Source organism: Centruroides sculpturatus, unplaced genomic scaffold (genome assembly GCF_000671375.1).
Source record: "Centruroides sculpturatus isolate CEXI.00-Female unplaced genomic scaffold, Cexi_2.0 scaffold146, whole genome shotgun sequence".
Classification (NCBI taxonomy): Eukaryota; Metazoa; Arthropoda; class Arachnida; order Scorpiones; family Buthidae; genus Centruroides; species Centruroides sculpturatus.
Window position 1 is genome coordinate 178,303 of NW_019384292.1, and position 15,782 is coordinate 194,084.

Consider the following 15,782-nt stretch of genomic DNA (forward strand, 5'->3'; position numbering starts at 1 on the left):
TAGGGAATGGGTTGGTAATTGAAAAGTATAAAAATAGTATTAAGTAATTCATAGAAAGTCCCAAGCTTAGAATTTGGAAAAATGTTTTTGAGCCACTTTCTGTATTATTTACACGATCATGTGATATATAAAAAATTCATTGTTTAAGCCTCAAAAATTCAAATTTATGATTGATACATAAATATAAAATATGTAAAACATAATACCTTTGTTGCATGAGGAAATTTGATATTACCCAGGCTGTAAAAAATCAAAAAAAAAAAAAATTTACCTTTAAAAACTACCTAGCTTTTGTGATAAAAAGTATCTGTTGGAAAACTCAATCTAAGAATTAAAATTAAAAATGTGGCAATAATCTAAAATAACCCTTAAAAACCTCTGTCCTGCAGTTGTTCATAGTGTGTTGTTCAGCTGTGCTTTAATACCACTGCGTCACAATTTCATTGAACAGATAGTAGGCCATCATATTGAGACGACAAATCAATTTTTCCCCTAAATAAAAAATAGTCAATAACTTTTTGGATGAGATGGTTTTGAAAAGTTTGGTTGCCTTTGTTTGTACCATTTTCAAATGCGTAAAGAACAGACAAACTAACCACTTTATATCCTGATGTAGATAATATAAGCCTGAAAAATGGCAATTTACTTTGTTGTTTTATTAATAATAGGTGAGTTTAATAAAAAAAAATCAATATTCTATTCTAATTCACAAAAAATGTTAATTAAAAATTTTTACGAATATCCTAAAGTGCTTTAATGCATTGTATGATATTATCGTTTTTAAGATAATCTTTGATTTGACAGATCCATTGAAATTGTCTTTCAATTAAAAAATTTGAGAATTTCAGAATTTAGATTTCTAAATGAACAACTGTGATGTAAATTCACTTTATCTATTGAAATACAATTTTATTTTAATTTTTATAAATAGAAATTTCTGCTTTCCAAAATTTCAAATTATCACAGTGCTTCTCAACCCATGTTACACAAACTTGCCCAAGTGTTCCACGTGAAAACTTTAATTAATGCAGCTTTTCTATGAGTAGAGTAAATAATCTGTACATCAAAATAAACTTCATGTTTACTGTTGAGTAAAACAGTAAACATGAAGTTTATTTCGATACAATAACATTTATTAGTTTATTGCTTTATTGTTTTGTGAAAATAGTAGACAGAGACTGACTTACTGATTTTTGAATATATTGATGCTAATAACATACATAACCACAGGAATAATGACAAAATGTTTGAGAACCATTGGTTTATGAAATAAAGGTTGAAATGTGCTGTGCATACATTTTAATTTTTCACATTTATTAAATTTTATAAGCATGGGAAATCAATTACAGAGTGTCTGTTTCTAATTTGTTAAAAGGAAGCTCGAAAATTGCCAATAAGCATGTGTGTCACTGATAATGATTTGTTTTCTTAAAAAAAAATAATCAGTGAATCAGAACAAACAAACAAAAATTATTTTAAGTAAATTTTATTAAATTTTCTAATAATATTTATTCGAATATCTGAATTTAGTTGTTTTACTGATTATAAGAGATTATAATTATAAAATAAAACATTTTTGCTTTCCAGTTAGAAGACGACATATTAACAAAACCGGGTTATTTAAGTATAATGAAGAGTTTTGCCCGTAAACAAATGAGTGCCAATAGAGACTGGTTAGTGCTCGATTTCTGCCAATTAGGATTTATTGGTGAGTGGAAAATATTTTTATAAATCTAATTGCAAATTGTGGTTTATATAATAAATTATATCAGTAATTTTACTTAAACGGTGCCTTCAAAAACAAACAAAAATATTTGTTTGTATTCCTAAAACAGTTGGAAATAATTTATTAACTTGTTAACTGCAACCCCTTAAAATCCCTTAATCTCCCCTGGGCTATTCACTTTTTTTTCTATACATTTATGTTCTTTTCATATCAGATAAAAAATCAAAGAGCAAATGACAAATAATTTCACTCTTATAGGGTGCTGATATAGTCTTTTACTATGTGCAATGATTGTCAATCAGTCTAACATAAAAATCAAACTGCTTCTCTAGAAAGTTCCATTGTTACTATTAGAAACAGGGCCTGTCTCTCTTAGATTAAGGGAGATTATGCATAAAGAAATTTCATTACTGTGACATAGTGTTTATTATTAAAAATAAATAAACTTCATAATTCATCATGGATGATTTCCTTGTATTGCAAAACTTTCAGAGGAACTTTTATAACTCTTTACATGAATGGAATTTCTCTCACTTTTGTCAGGATACAGATAGTGCTCTGTGGTATGTTGTAAGGACTTTTTTTGGACCGGCACAGAACTTTGCCAACATTGTTTCATGGACCTCTGGTGAAGTGCTTGAATGTCTTAATTGAAGTTAGTAACCAATTTCGTTATCTCAAATTTACTTGGCAAACTGCCAAGCAAAAATCACTGTTGCCTATCTTTCAGGATGACCCCTGTTTATAAAAAACAATAACACCCAGTTAGTGGAAATTTTATTAATCAGTGTGTCACTAAAGCAATAAACCAACAACAGAACCACTCACTTTGGAAAGCAAAAGTGAGTGGTTCTGTTGCTGGTTTATTGGTTTAGTGACAGTGGAGACAGACACCTGTTTAAATTCATAATCTTTGTTCTCTGTAACTAACCCTTAAGTCTGCAAAATAAAATGATCTCAACATGACTCGCCTGCAAATAAAAGTGAGGACAAATAAATAAGCATTACTGTTACATTTCTCCTATGTTGTAGAACTTTTCAGCAATCTGTAGATCATCATTCAGTTAAGGCATATTTCTTTCTAATCACAACTAGCTTCTTAATTGAGAACTTCCCAACAGTCTCTCTCTCCATCTAGTGTAATAAATACAAATTAAAATTTATTTGAAGCTGTCAAATAGTAAAAATATAACTGTATAACAAATAATTATACGTTTAATGCAAACATTTAGTTAATTTTGATTGTCACTAATTTACAGTTGTATTAATGATGTTGACTGTAAAAACATAACACTCAACAAAGAAAGATATTGATAAGCCTGATGTAAATGCCATTTAATTGGTAACAACTTTTTCTGATTTTTCTGTTGAAGGTTTCATTTAAATGCTGTATTTTATCATCATTTCATAAATCTATTGATTCCTTCTAAGGTACTAAATGGAATTGTTTAGTACTCATAGACCAGTGGTTCCCAATTAGTTTTTCTTATGTACCACTTCAAAAAAGAGCTCAAACTTGCGTACCCCTTATAGCAGAAACTCATTAATCCATACTAATATTATAAATTAGAAGGTAATTCTGTCTGTCAGTCACCTTTTCACATCTAAACTGCTGAACAGGTTTTAATAAAATTTGGCACAGAGACAGCTTACATCTTGGAGATGGACATAGATATTTTCTTGCAGTAAAATGTAGCCTTACTCCCATGAGAAAATTCAATATAATGCAAGTGACGCTGTGGGTAGACGGCTAGTGATAAATACAAATAAGCTTTTTTTACATTTATTACCTTTAAAATACAATTCTAATAATAATGAAAATAACTAAGGGTTATTTAATTTTAATGTGACAAATGTGCACAATTTTCTTTGCACAACTTTGTAAAATCTGGTTGCTTTTTAATCAGCTTCAGTCTCAAGTCATTTTCGAGTTGAAGTCGGTGACGATATTTAGTTTTCATGTTTGTCATGGCCAAAAATCTGCTCTTGCAGAGGTATGTTGCGCAAAATGGTAGTAAATATTTTATTGCCGCTTTGCTGACATCGTAATAATGATAATTGTACAATTTTTGTTTCTTGCGTAAGAATTTCATTTAAGTATTGTCACAAATGCATTTTTTAAATGAAATTTTTAGTTATAAATAAACGAATTCGTGCATTCGACATCATGTTGTAAATTGCCGAATTTTTGATGGCACACCCATATTTTTTTGATTGCTTCATCTCATGCATTTAAATTTTAAATTGACCGATTTTAGATTGCCGGGGGTATGCGTACCACTAATTGGGAACCATTGTCATAGCCAAATAAACTAAGTATTACACAGTACTTTTAATCAATATGTTAATAAACCCTAAATAATACATGGTATTTAAGCTGTTTGCAATAGTGTTATAGTGAAATTGATACATTACTCTGTATACAAGTTAAAAGTAACCAAAGAAATAAAAAATTCACATAACATTGTAAATTCTTAGAATTACAATATATTGCAATGTGTAAATTTTTTCATAATTTCACCTAGGTGACCACTTCACTTATGTAGCCAAAAATTGTATACCCTGTGTGGCATAAGTGAGGTTTTACAATACTTTTTATTGCTATGTTCATAATAAATATTTTAATTAGCAAATTTATTTAATTATTTCAAATATGCTGAATTATAAAATTGCATTATTATGTCTGTTTTGTAAGTAATTTCTAAAACTCCAAATATATACTAATTTCAAAAGAATAGTAATCACAATAATATGAAATATCAGCTTTATATCTGTCAAAATATCAAACATTTAACATACCTAATCTTCAGTATAGTATATTCGAATTTAAATAACATTGAAAACAAATTTTCAGTTTGCTTTGTGTGTTGTCAAAGCAATACAGTCAAATATAATTATCAGAGCCCTTATTTAGCCTGATGTCATATGGCAGTTGTTACTACATTGACTGTATTGCAATAAAGCATGTCTGGAAAGAAAATATTCAACCAATTTGTGGATTTGTTTTTCAGGTAAAATGTTCAAATGTGCCGACCTGCCTAAACTTGTAGCATTTTTTTCAATGTTTCATAACGACAAGCCTGTTGACTGGTTGTTGGATCATTTGATTCAGACAAAAGTTTGCAGATTTGATAAAGATGTGGTGAGTAAAGTAACATTAACATTAAAATTTATCATTTACAAAAGCAGTTTTATTTTTAATAGATAAATGATTTTCAGATTCATGTTTTTTGTACTAATCAATAAATAGAACAAATATAAATATGAAAGTCTATAAAACATGTAAAAAATCCAAAAAGTATTTACTTTTACATTCTTATTCCTATTATTATATATATTTGCTATCCATGTGTTTAAGTAAACTTGAAGCCAGTTCTTAGCTACAACTTTTGCACTATATGTATGTTGTAGATCTTGGACATCAAAAGTGTTAATTATATATGTTTATTTTTCTCTAAAACACAAGAAACAAAGACAAAACAGTTAGTTTAGTTGTGTTGCTGTAACTGTAACTTAACAAACACTTGGGTGATCTGCCTAGGGGGATGCCTTTCGGGAGGTCTTTTTTTAAGCGTAACTGGCCCCTATTCAGGCATTGCACATGTGGAGTAAACCCAGCAGTATGCCTGTCGTGGCGAGGTGCAAACCCAGAACAGAATTGCTTGGCCACTTGGTGGGCAGACTAACTTTCTTTGAAACAGCAGCCTTGCTTTCCTAATCAAAAAGGGAATATTTACACATTAACTTGTACCATTTGATTCTAAGGTTCAATGAAATAATATAGGGACCTGCCAACATTTATTTTGCTAACTAAACCATAATGCTCTTTGATCCTTTCAGATAGAGCCCTATGCATGGATCCAATGTAGTATAAATGTCTTTTTGATTAAACTGGTTAAACACACTGCTTATCCTACATTATTGATTTGATCTTTGTTCCTTTTAGAGATTTGCATCACTGTAGGTAATCTCTTAAGACCATCTATACATATAAGGATTAAGATTGCACAACAAATGGAAACTTCCTTATACTGTTATAGAAGAGTTTATTGTTTCAAAGTCCTAGCCAAATTTACTTAAACACACTGGCAGCGGAGGTAAATACTAATATTTACCCCTTTGACAATTTCATAATTAACTTTTTAACCATAGTACAAATTAGTACTGTAAATTAAAGTATGAAAGTTATAATTATGTTTTGAAGAAGAACTTATTCTAGGCTCAACTATAATTTAAATTTTACATCGTTATAAACCTCAAATTCTTCTAGAACTGAGTAAATGTAAATTAAATGTAAATTAAAAGTAAATGTTTAATACATGTTAAACTTTAATACAAAACTGGTCAACAACCAGTTTCATATTCTTTTTAGATTTATCAATTTATGATTAATGCAATTATTATTCTAATAGAAAGATTGCAAGAAGAGAAAAGATTCTGTTTGGCTACATTATAAACCTTCTTTGTTTCAACATGTGGGAACCCATTCTTCACTTAAAGGAAAAGTTCAGAAACTAAAAGTAAGAATTTTTCATAATCCATTTAATTATCATTTACATTAAAACATACAGAAAAATCTGAGTGCCATTGATTTGCATTTTTTATGAACTGCAGGGGCACTACATCTTCACAAAATGGCTGTTACCTGGATTATCTAGTTATATTGAACATAAAATGAATCTTGTTTTAACATATATCAAGAAATTTTATAGTATACAGTAATTACTTTTAGCAGGAATTGTTGAAAAAACTGAACAGAATTATTCAAAATTAAAACCTTTATGAAGTTTTTATATTGCAGGACAGTTGTTCAAAGCTCTCTGTAGAAAAAATATTCAGCAAATCTCAACCAAATTTGATTTATATATTGTCCTGAATATGAGGTTTCAATTTGAGAAAAAAATTTTACTTCAAAATTCAGCCACTAGGACGAAATGCAGCGTGTTACATATGTTATATAGCATATATAATGAATTGCACTATCCACACTTTTTCCAGCCACATCAGATTAACCAAACTGAACATCTATATGGAAAGTGTTGCTGCTGGAGAAAGCATGATTTCAAATATTTAAGTTCCAGCTCACATATTGAAGTGTTTTATATCTAAAATTTGTGAGGAATGTTTCAAGATTCCTTTTTTAACAATTCTTCAACATGTGCTCATTTTGCATTTATGGATGATGATGTAACCCCACATACTGGGTTAAATGTGTAAACATTAAACGTATCTAACATCATGGCTGTCACTATCACTAGATCTGAACCACTATGTCTTAATAAATGAGGCTCTTTAGGTAGCCCCATAACCAAAAATCAATGTTCCCAACCTAGCAGTCTTAAAATTTCACATTACAACTGACCTGTGTTAAAGATAAATTGTTGTATTTGTACAATGAATGCAGTTTAAAGAGCATAGAGATGAGGGCATGTAAAGCAATACCTTTTGATGCAACCATCAGTTCCATGTCCCATATCTGTAACTGAAATATAAATTACAATAATTTTAAGTTAAAAGGTTATATTTTAAAAAAGGTAAAAAGTTGAAAAACCTAAAAAAACCACCATGAAAAAATACCCAGCAAACATCTACACTCACGATGGTATTTAAATAAAGAACACTAACAACATTATTCTGCATAACAATTGCATAAATTCTTATGATATTATTTTCCTTATTCACAATCCTTATGCAGAATAATGCCTTTATACCCTTAACTATTATCCCAGCATACATCTGCACTTGTTATTAATTTAAATACCAGTACATCTTCATATGAGACAGTTTATCAAAATCATGATGTTTGATAAACTACATCCACTGAAGAGGCCCTGTTATAGACACAGCAAAATACATTTGGAGGTAAAATTAAATAAAGCTTGTTTCTTCTAAAAAGGAAGTTGTAGTCTATATTTTTTTTTAAAAATGGCAAAAGTTAAATCTTTTTATGTATCATGTTTAAATTTTTATAAACATCTTTTAACTTTACTGATATTTGAAGAGACTTAATTAAAAACTATAAAGATATTTTATAAAATATAGGCCACCTTTCTTTATGCAGCGAGAGTGTAGCAAAAATGACATCACGAGCAGCTATACGTCACTGTATCATAGTTTAGAAATGCTTTCCACTCGAGCAAAACATGGATGCCATAATCTATCCTTTAGTCCCAGTTATAGCCGAAAATAGTGCTTTAGTTAAAGAACTACAGTATTTAAATAAATGCTCAATTCTTTCCAAGATGTGATGTGAACAAAGTAAAGAGATATTTTAAATATAATTATATATCTTTATATATAGAATTTTCTATCTCTCTGTCTTCTTATTCTTTAGATAACTTTCAGAGTCACTTTATAAAATTTAATCTTTCCATATTTTTATCAACAGTCACTTTGACTTTTTTATTTTCACAGCATAATGCCATATTATACGCACAAACAGATGTAAAAGCTACTTTATTTTCTCTGCAGCAAACATTTAGAAATGGTGCACTGCATAAAGAAATGCAGCCATATTGATTCTAATGTTTGTTTTCAACTCTCAAAATTTATTAGAAAATAATAATATATTTCAAAATTCAACACTGCTATCCTCTTAATTTTTTCTCCCCAAAATTCCAAACCCACATACTCAGGACAGTATGTATTGCCAAATTTAGTTGAGGCTTGGAAAATATTCTTTTTACAGAGAACATTGAACACACACTTCTTAATTACATCAATTTAATAATTTGCATCTGTGTGCTAATTTTGGTCTTTAATATTTTTTTGAATAAAGTGTTTATATATGGTGCCCAAAATTAAATGAGCAAAGTAGTGATTTTCCTGTATTACATCAGGATATTTGAAAGAAAACACATACTATATGTACTGAAATTTCAAAGTATTTGAGGAATAAAATATGCAATAATGCATTGCAATACTTGTATTTTAGTTAGCAAATATAAATGTGCTTTATGAAATTAAATCGTTTTCTACATTCTGTTTGGTGTTGAAGAAATGTTGGCACATTATTGCAGGTTACTAAAGAGAGAGCATGTTTACATCCCGCCATCCTCAGTAACAATACTCCAATTCTTTAATGTCTTGGTGGACTTTTTCTTCCTGTTCCTTATTGTTGCTACCAATATTACAGATCCTATAGGTGCACAACTAAGGCAGTGCAGTTGCTCTCTTACATCTGAAATAGCTTTTAGTAAATATATCCAACCAAATTGTTTTAATGACAAGGGTTAGTAGTTTCTAATAGCTCGACCAGACAGAAAAGTGGAGATTTATATTAATAAAAATAACTAAAGACAGTCGTACGGAGATAAATAAAATTTTGAGAAATGTATTCTATTGTAAACATATTCTCTAAAACTATTCAAAATATCACAAAGTTAATATCCAATTTATAACAAGGTCACTATCTATTCTTGTAAATTGTTAAAAACATTTGTTTGAGGACCTGAATGAGAGAGAGATTGTAAGTAAGTCTAATATATCTCGTACTATTTTGTGTTTTCAAAAGTTCTATTTCTTTAAATAATCATAATTTTAATTTGGTTAACAGATGATGATTTATTACTCTTCTTTTAAAATTTAGGATAAGCAATTTGGCAAATTAGTTTTGCATCATCCTCATAAGAATCCATTAGCCGAAGTTAAAACTTCCCTGAAAGCCTACAAGTCTTATACGCTACATAGAGCCTATCGTGGCGAGACGTACTTCTGGAGCCTTCTCCCTCAAGAAGGAGACAATCTCAATTTTCATTTCACACCTCCTGTCATGCTGGAAAAGTAAGTGTAAAAGCCACTTCCTTCTTTTAATACCTTGCAAGATATTAACTAAACTTCTTTCCTAAAGGTATTTCTTCAGGAGTGGAAACGCGGAACACCCCGAAGATAAATTTGTAAACACGACCGTCGAAATACTTCCGGCTTCGTCTCTGACAGTCGTCCCTTATCCGATGTTGGACGACGGATTCCTAATAGTGGGAAAATTTAATAATCAGAGTGGTATTGCAGAAGGCACCATATTACCATTAGTGGGTCCAATAGCAATAATGAGGTTGACTATACATTCTGATAGTGATCATTGGATTTTGTTGAGTGAGGTAAAATTTAAATTTTAATAAATTCAATTTATATATATAATTAATGTATCAAAAATCAGTTTTAGGATTAAATGGACTCTATAAGCACAAGTTCTTCAATTATTTATGTAGGGCTTCGTTTGTATTGTTTTCATTTAACCTATCAGGTAAAATTTATATCAAAACAATATCTTGCAGTTCTGTTTTAAAGATCCCCCACATATACTTTGAGAAAGGGGTTCTGGTGAATTTGGCCAAATATTTGCTATTTTGTAGTTCTATTGGTCCTGATCAAGACTCCATAACTCAAAGACTGTCAATTTTTGACTATGCTTATCGAATGTCCAAGTTGCAAAAACAATATACAGTAATTTGTGCACATATTGCAAAGCCCAAAATTTTTTGTTTCAAATATATCTGGATTTTCTTGTGGATAATGAGTATTTGTATAATGAATACTAAATTTTAAGGTTTTATGAGGGCAGATATGGAAATTCAGACAGTTTCAACTTTTACATTGTGTATAATGCAAATGAGTTTGATTCTTGCATCATTTAGGTTAATACAGAGATAGTAGGTAGAGCACATCTCTTTATATGATGCATGGGTGATATTTCTTGCAAAAGACTCACTCTTCTGAGACTTGTTAACATATTGAAAATGGCTGGTTTTTTGACTGTATTTAGTTCTAATGATCCTGATTGAAAAAAAAATATCAAAGATTCAGTCAAACCACTGGATCCCATTTCCTGTAAGGTACGACTCATTTTGTATTACCAAAAAACTAGAGATGGTAGATTAGACGTCACGACCTGTAGACTTACTGTTAGTATTAATAGCATGTACTGTGCATGTTGATTAAGTAGAGAGAGGGGAAAAAGATATTAATACTTTTAATTTGAAAAATGCATAGTTTACATTATTACAATTTCTCTATAGTTGAACAACTTACAAACAAGCAAAATGACTACAGCAAAGCTTTTCTTATATTCTCTTACGTGTGCAAGAAATTCCATCAAAAGATAAGGTGTTGAGTCTTCTAAGATAATTATTTTCAGTGATCAAATGTTGTTGGTCACATTCTGGTATCTACTGAACTCTGTGTATGATTATACACAAAATCATCTTAAAAATGCAGAAAATTCTCGTAAAGTTTTATATTTCAAAAGAGAAATATAAATCAAGTTATTCCTAATAAGTAATATATTAATTCTTTCCTGGTTCATTTGTATCACTACTTGTGGGTGTGGTACAAGATCTTTACCAATTCTACAGCCCTGCTGATAACTACACATGTTGACTTCTGTCTCTAAAATTTACATTAATGCAGAATGGTGAATAATCACATATTCCTATTGAAACTAAAAGTACTTATCTTTGTTTTCTATGTGTGGTGAATCTGTAGTGTCTTAGCCATTTTGTATGGATCTTTCCCCTACTCAGTGATATTGAAAGAATCATCATAAAATAAGATTGTGCATTACAGGAGGTTAATATAAAATACATAAGAGTAAAAATGAACCATCCAGCAACAAATTTGCTTGTGACTCAGACTTTACAGCTCCAATTAAGATGTCTCTTAGAAAGCCAAAATTTATGATCCACTGCCAGGAAAAAGCTAATCTTGAAATGAGAGCAATCTTTACATCTGAACTGATTCTATTGCAATGCTACAAAGCATTTTTGACTAATACTGTGATTTATCCACGTTTGTCCTCAAAACTTAAACTTTTATGGACTACTGACTGTGTGAATGAAAAAGAAAGGCAAAGACAAAGGTTTTAATACTTAATAAATGTAAAATATAATGCATTTACAAAGAATAAAACTTAATAAAATCTTAACTGTACCAAACATTTTTTATAATGCAAGCACAAAAGGAAATGTCACAAGACAATTGATATCCCAAAAATAAAAACATACCTAATCTTTTGTTATGGATGCTATGTTCTTAGACAATCATGGTGTTCCACTAGAACCCAGAATCAAAAAGTGGAAATGTCTTGCTCCTCAATTGCTGCTAGATTTAACAGGAATCAAGAAAAAGCAATCCAGAATGCTTGTATGTGGCATCCATATTCTTTGTGATAATGTGAGGCCATATGCTGTAGTAAATGTTTTTCAGAAACTTTACTTTATAGACAGGATAATGTGAGATTAGCAGTGGGCCACTGGGCTCATCCCAAATGACCACTTACTCTGCAACAGGTTGGTAAAACCCGTTCTCGGCTTGTCGGATGGCTAGGAGGGCAAAAATTTGAGTGGGGAGTGCGTCGGTAAGTCGGNAGCAAAAAACCTCAAAATTTCTCTCTTAGGTGAGTCTTCAAGATGCAACTTTTCGTATAATAAATAATAGAAAGAAAACCTGACATAGTAAATTATTATTGAAATGCGAGATTTCCCAGGAAAATAAAATTTTCCGGGATTTTTCTCGTAGGGAATAAAAGGCGAGAATCCCGGGAAAACGGGATCCCGGGAAAGAAACCCTAGTCTAATATGCGTTCGTTGAATATGTTCGTTAATGGCGATGGAAGTTCAAATGGCTGTGGTTGGTCCTTTCGGTCCGGAGTATGGAGACAAATATGGCACATATACCAAGTATAACTTCCGAGGGATCGCCCGGAGCTTTCGGGGACTCGAGCTTTTATACGTTATTCGTGGGAAATGAGTCACGTGATCGACTTCAGTTGACACTTCGGTGCATTCCGATCAACTAACTGTCAACTTTACCACCATAATGTGAAAACAATCGGTGACCTTTGATATACTTCTCACCAAGAGTGGGTTTTTCCATCGGAGTTATTTACAAAGATTTTTCCGACATCGGCGTAAAAATTGCGGATTTCACACTTCCGAATTGGATACACTATATACAGGTTCTAGTAGAAATTTTCATAATATGAGAAAATCTAAAGATAAGATTTATAACTATAGAGGAAAGAGATTTTTGAACTTGGTCAAATCTTATGGAATGATTTTATTGAATGGTCGTTTCGTTACTGATTTCCCTGCTAATTTTACATTTATTTCCTCTTTGGGTGCATCATTTGTGGATTTGATAGCTATAAATCCTGAATTAGTTGATAACCTGGTGGACTTTAGAGTTTTGAATAAATTCGATTTTGACCATCTCCCTATTTCTATTGAGCTCAGGTTTGATTCTCTTCCTCTCAGTAAAGAATTGCGTATTGAGATACGTCGTTATGTCTGGAGATCTTCATGTTTGGATAAGTATTTATATAGTGTTACTGAGCAATATGCAGATATTAAGGGTGGAATTTTTTTGGATTCTTTTTCTTTTTATTCGTCTTTTGTTGACGTGATTCTAGTAGTATGCGTTTGATACATTCTGAAGTACAAAAATTAATTAGTATATATAACACATTTTTTCAAAAAAAAATTTTATAAAAAAAAATTTTTTTTTGAAATTAATAAAAATTTTTTTTGAATAATATCGAAATAAAGNGTGCATTCCGATCAACTAACTGTCAACTTTCCCACCATAATGTGAAAACAATCGGTGACCTCCGACATACTTCTCACCAAGAGTGGGTTTTTCCATCGGAATTGTTTACGAAGATTTTTCCGACATCAGCGTAAAAATTGCGGATTTCACAATAATGAAAGATATGAAAATCATATGAGACTTGATGGCATGTTATTCATCATCAAGATATGAAAACATTCATTGAAGAAAGCCTTGATGAGCCTGAGAAAAAGTCTAGCAGTCCTTTTCTTCATGGCTGCACAGTCCAGTCCATAAATTGCCTTCTGTAGAATTCTGATTACTTAGTGACCTTTTGGTATAACAATAGAGACCATATGCACTAGTTTTTTTATCTTTGTATGAATTATAAAAGGAATGCCATTCCAAAATTTTTGGAACGTCTGTGCAATTCAATTATTAATGTTAAGAACTATCATAATAAAACACGTTTATAGCTTTAAAAGATAATTGAATACTGAAAATTAAGCAAAAAAGTGGATAAGTCTGAATGGCATGCCTGCTATGTTATATATATATATATATATATACCAAGAAGTATTATGGTTAGTATAGTAATGAAAATGGTGTGGCCTTTTTATACACTTAACCATGGATTAGAACTAAAACATCAAATATGCCAATATATAATAGACTACCATATACCATATTAATTAAGTTGACCCCCAAATTATACTGATGCTCACCAATACAGTTTTAATACAAGATTATATTATTAACCGTATAAGAACAGATAAAGTGAACACACTGTCAGATGGCATTAAAACCCTTTTAATAATACAAGTACTTTCAACCATTTATTATCAAAAAAACTTTGTCAGTATAAAAATCCTTTTAATAATGTTTTAGTGAAAGTACTTGTGTTATTAAAAGAAAATAAACAGACTATCAGACTGTGTTAAAATCATCTGTTCTTATATTGCAACATTTGGCATGGAGTATAGTAAATGTCTTGAAGATAATATGATAAAAGTCAAGTAAGTAGAGTGACTTTTAAACCTGATGAAAAAATATTAACTATATTTTAAGTACATGGCAGGAGAAAATAAAGTTAAATTAAAAAGAACTTTGCTTCCCTAACACTGAAATTATTATTATTCTCTCAAGAAATCAGTTTAAGATAATATATTCTCATTTCTACATTATCAAAAGCATATATTTTTGTGCTTTGTTTGTTAACGTCTTGAGCAATTTTTTTTAAAGTACTCAGCAAATCACCAAACATATAAATAACATCTTATTTTTGCTGAGAAATATATTTACTTCCAAAACAAAGCTAAGGTGTTATTTATATGAAATGAGAATATATTCTTAAAAGATCAAAACCATTATACAACTTAGTTTAAACAAAATTTCAGTTTAGATGTGGAACAGATTTAGATTTGAAAGAAACAACTTCAATTACTATTGATAAGAAAATTTGTTTGACGAATACTAAATGACATTTCTGTTTGTAATTTCAGATACACCTAAAAGTGGCAGGTAGCACAAAACGGTGACATATCACAACGTTTTCATTGAACCTCATTCCTAAGCCTACCAAAAGGAGTCACCCGCCAGAATTCCTCGCCAAGTGCCTTAAGGACGTTACCGTGTACATAACTGCAAATTATCTATATTGTAGATAGAAACTTTCACATTGGAATTTATAAGACGACGTCGGAACAAATGTCTCTATTCTTTTTATCGAAACGAACCACACATAGATGGAGAGATTGAAAAAAACTATTTTAAATTACGTTGAGAATAAGAGAATTTAAAAGTTTCCGCCGTGAGAATTTTAATCGAATCCGATCTCAAATGGTGCTTGTAAACTGCAAAATGGTATTTTGTTCGGTTTTATCTCTTTTCAAATTTTAAACTATGTTGAAATTTTTTTTAGCCAAATAAATTTAAGTATGCAATTTTAATTTTCTAATATATAACTGTATAGAAAATTTTATAAAAAGTTTTATATTATAAGGACGAGAAATATTCGAAATAAGTTATGAGTGTCATTTTCCCGCAACAGATGTTATCATTCTTTGTGAAGTAAAATCCTTATTATTGCACAAGAAAAATAAAAATTCTTTGTAAATTGTGTAAAGTGTTATGTCATTTCTTCCCTGTGCAATTCCTTATTTTGTTTGAACATATCCTGAATTCAAGAATTTACTGCATTTAGTTTCAGATGTAGTATCTATTTTGACACGAGGTATTGTATATATTTTGATTTGTTCAACAATTTGAAATACAATCCTTTTTCTATACAGACAAAAAGAAAACAAGCAAAACACAATAAAATTTTTTGCCATAATATAGTTTGTATTTTTATAAGACTTAACTTTCAACATGTGGTGAATAATCATCAATTAGAATAGTCAAATAAGAAGAAACTATCATAGTTCTGGTGAAGTGCTTGCAATTTTTCCATATCTTTGTTTATTTAAGTTAAAGAAATATTCCAGTAACTACAAGTTTAAGATTAGAGTCA

General features: G+C 30.3%; 1 protein-coding gene across 4 annotated transcripts in view; it reads left to right on the forward strand.

Moving 5' to 3' along the window:
- The window catches only part of LOC111620969 (alpha-1,3-mannosyl-glycoprotein 4-beta-N-acetylglucosaminyltransferase B-like), a 171,390-nt gene extending 156,035 nt beyond the window's left edge, over positions 1 to 15,355 (forward strand). For all 4 annotated transcript variants that reach the window (XM_023364044.1, XM_023363333.1, XM_023364705.1 and 1 more), the window contains 6 exons: positions 1,588 to 1,708; positions 4,738 to 4,868; positions 6,139 to 6,246; positions 9,315 to 9,508; positions 9,576 to 9,825; positions 14,773 to 15,355. In XM_023364044.1, coding sequence (XP_023219812.1) covers positions 1,588 to 1,708; positions 4,738 to 4,868; positions 6,139 to 6,246; positions 9,315 to 9,508; positions 9,576 to 9,825; positions 14,773 to 14,808 — 840 coding nt within the window. In that variant the 3' untranslated portion in view covers positions 14,809 to 15,355. The remainder of the gene's footprint in view (positions 1 to 1,587; positions 1,709 to 4,737; positions 4,869 to 6,138; positions 6,247 to 9,314; positions 9,509 to 9,575; positions 9,826 to 14,772) is intronic.
- Positions 15,356 to 15,782: the final 427 nt, after the last annotated feature.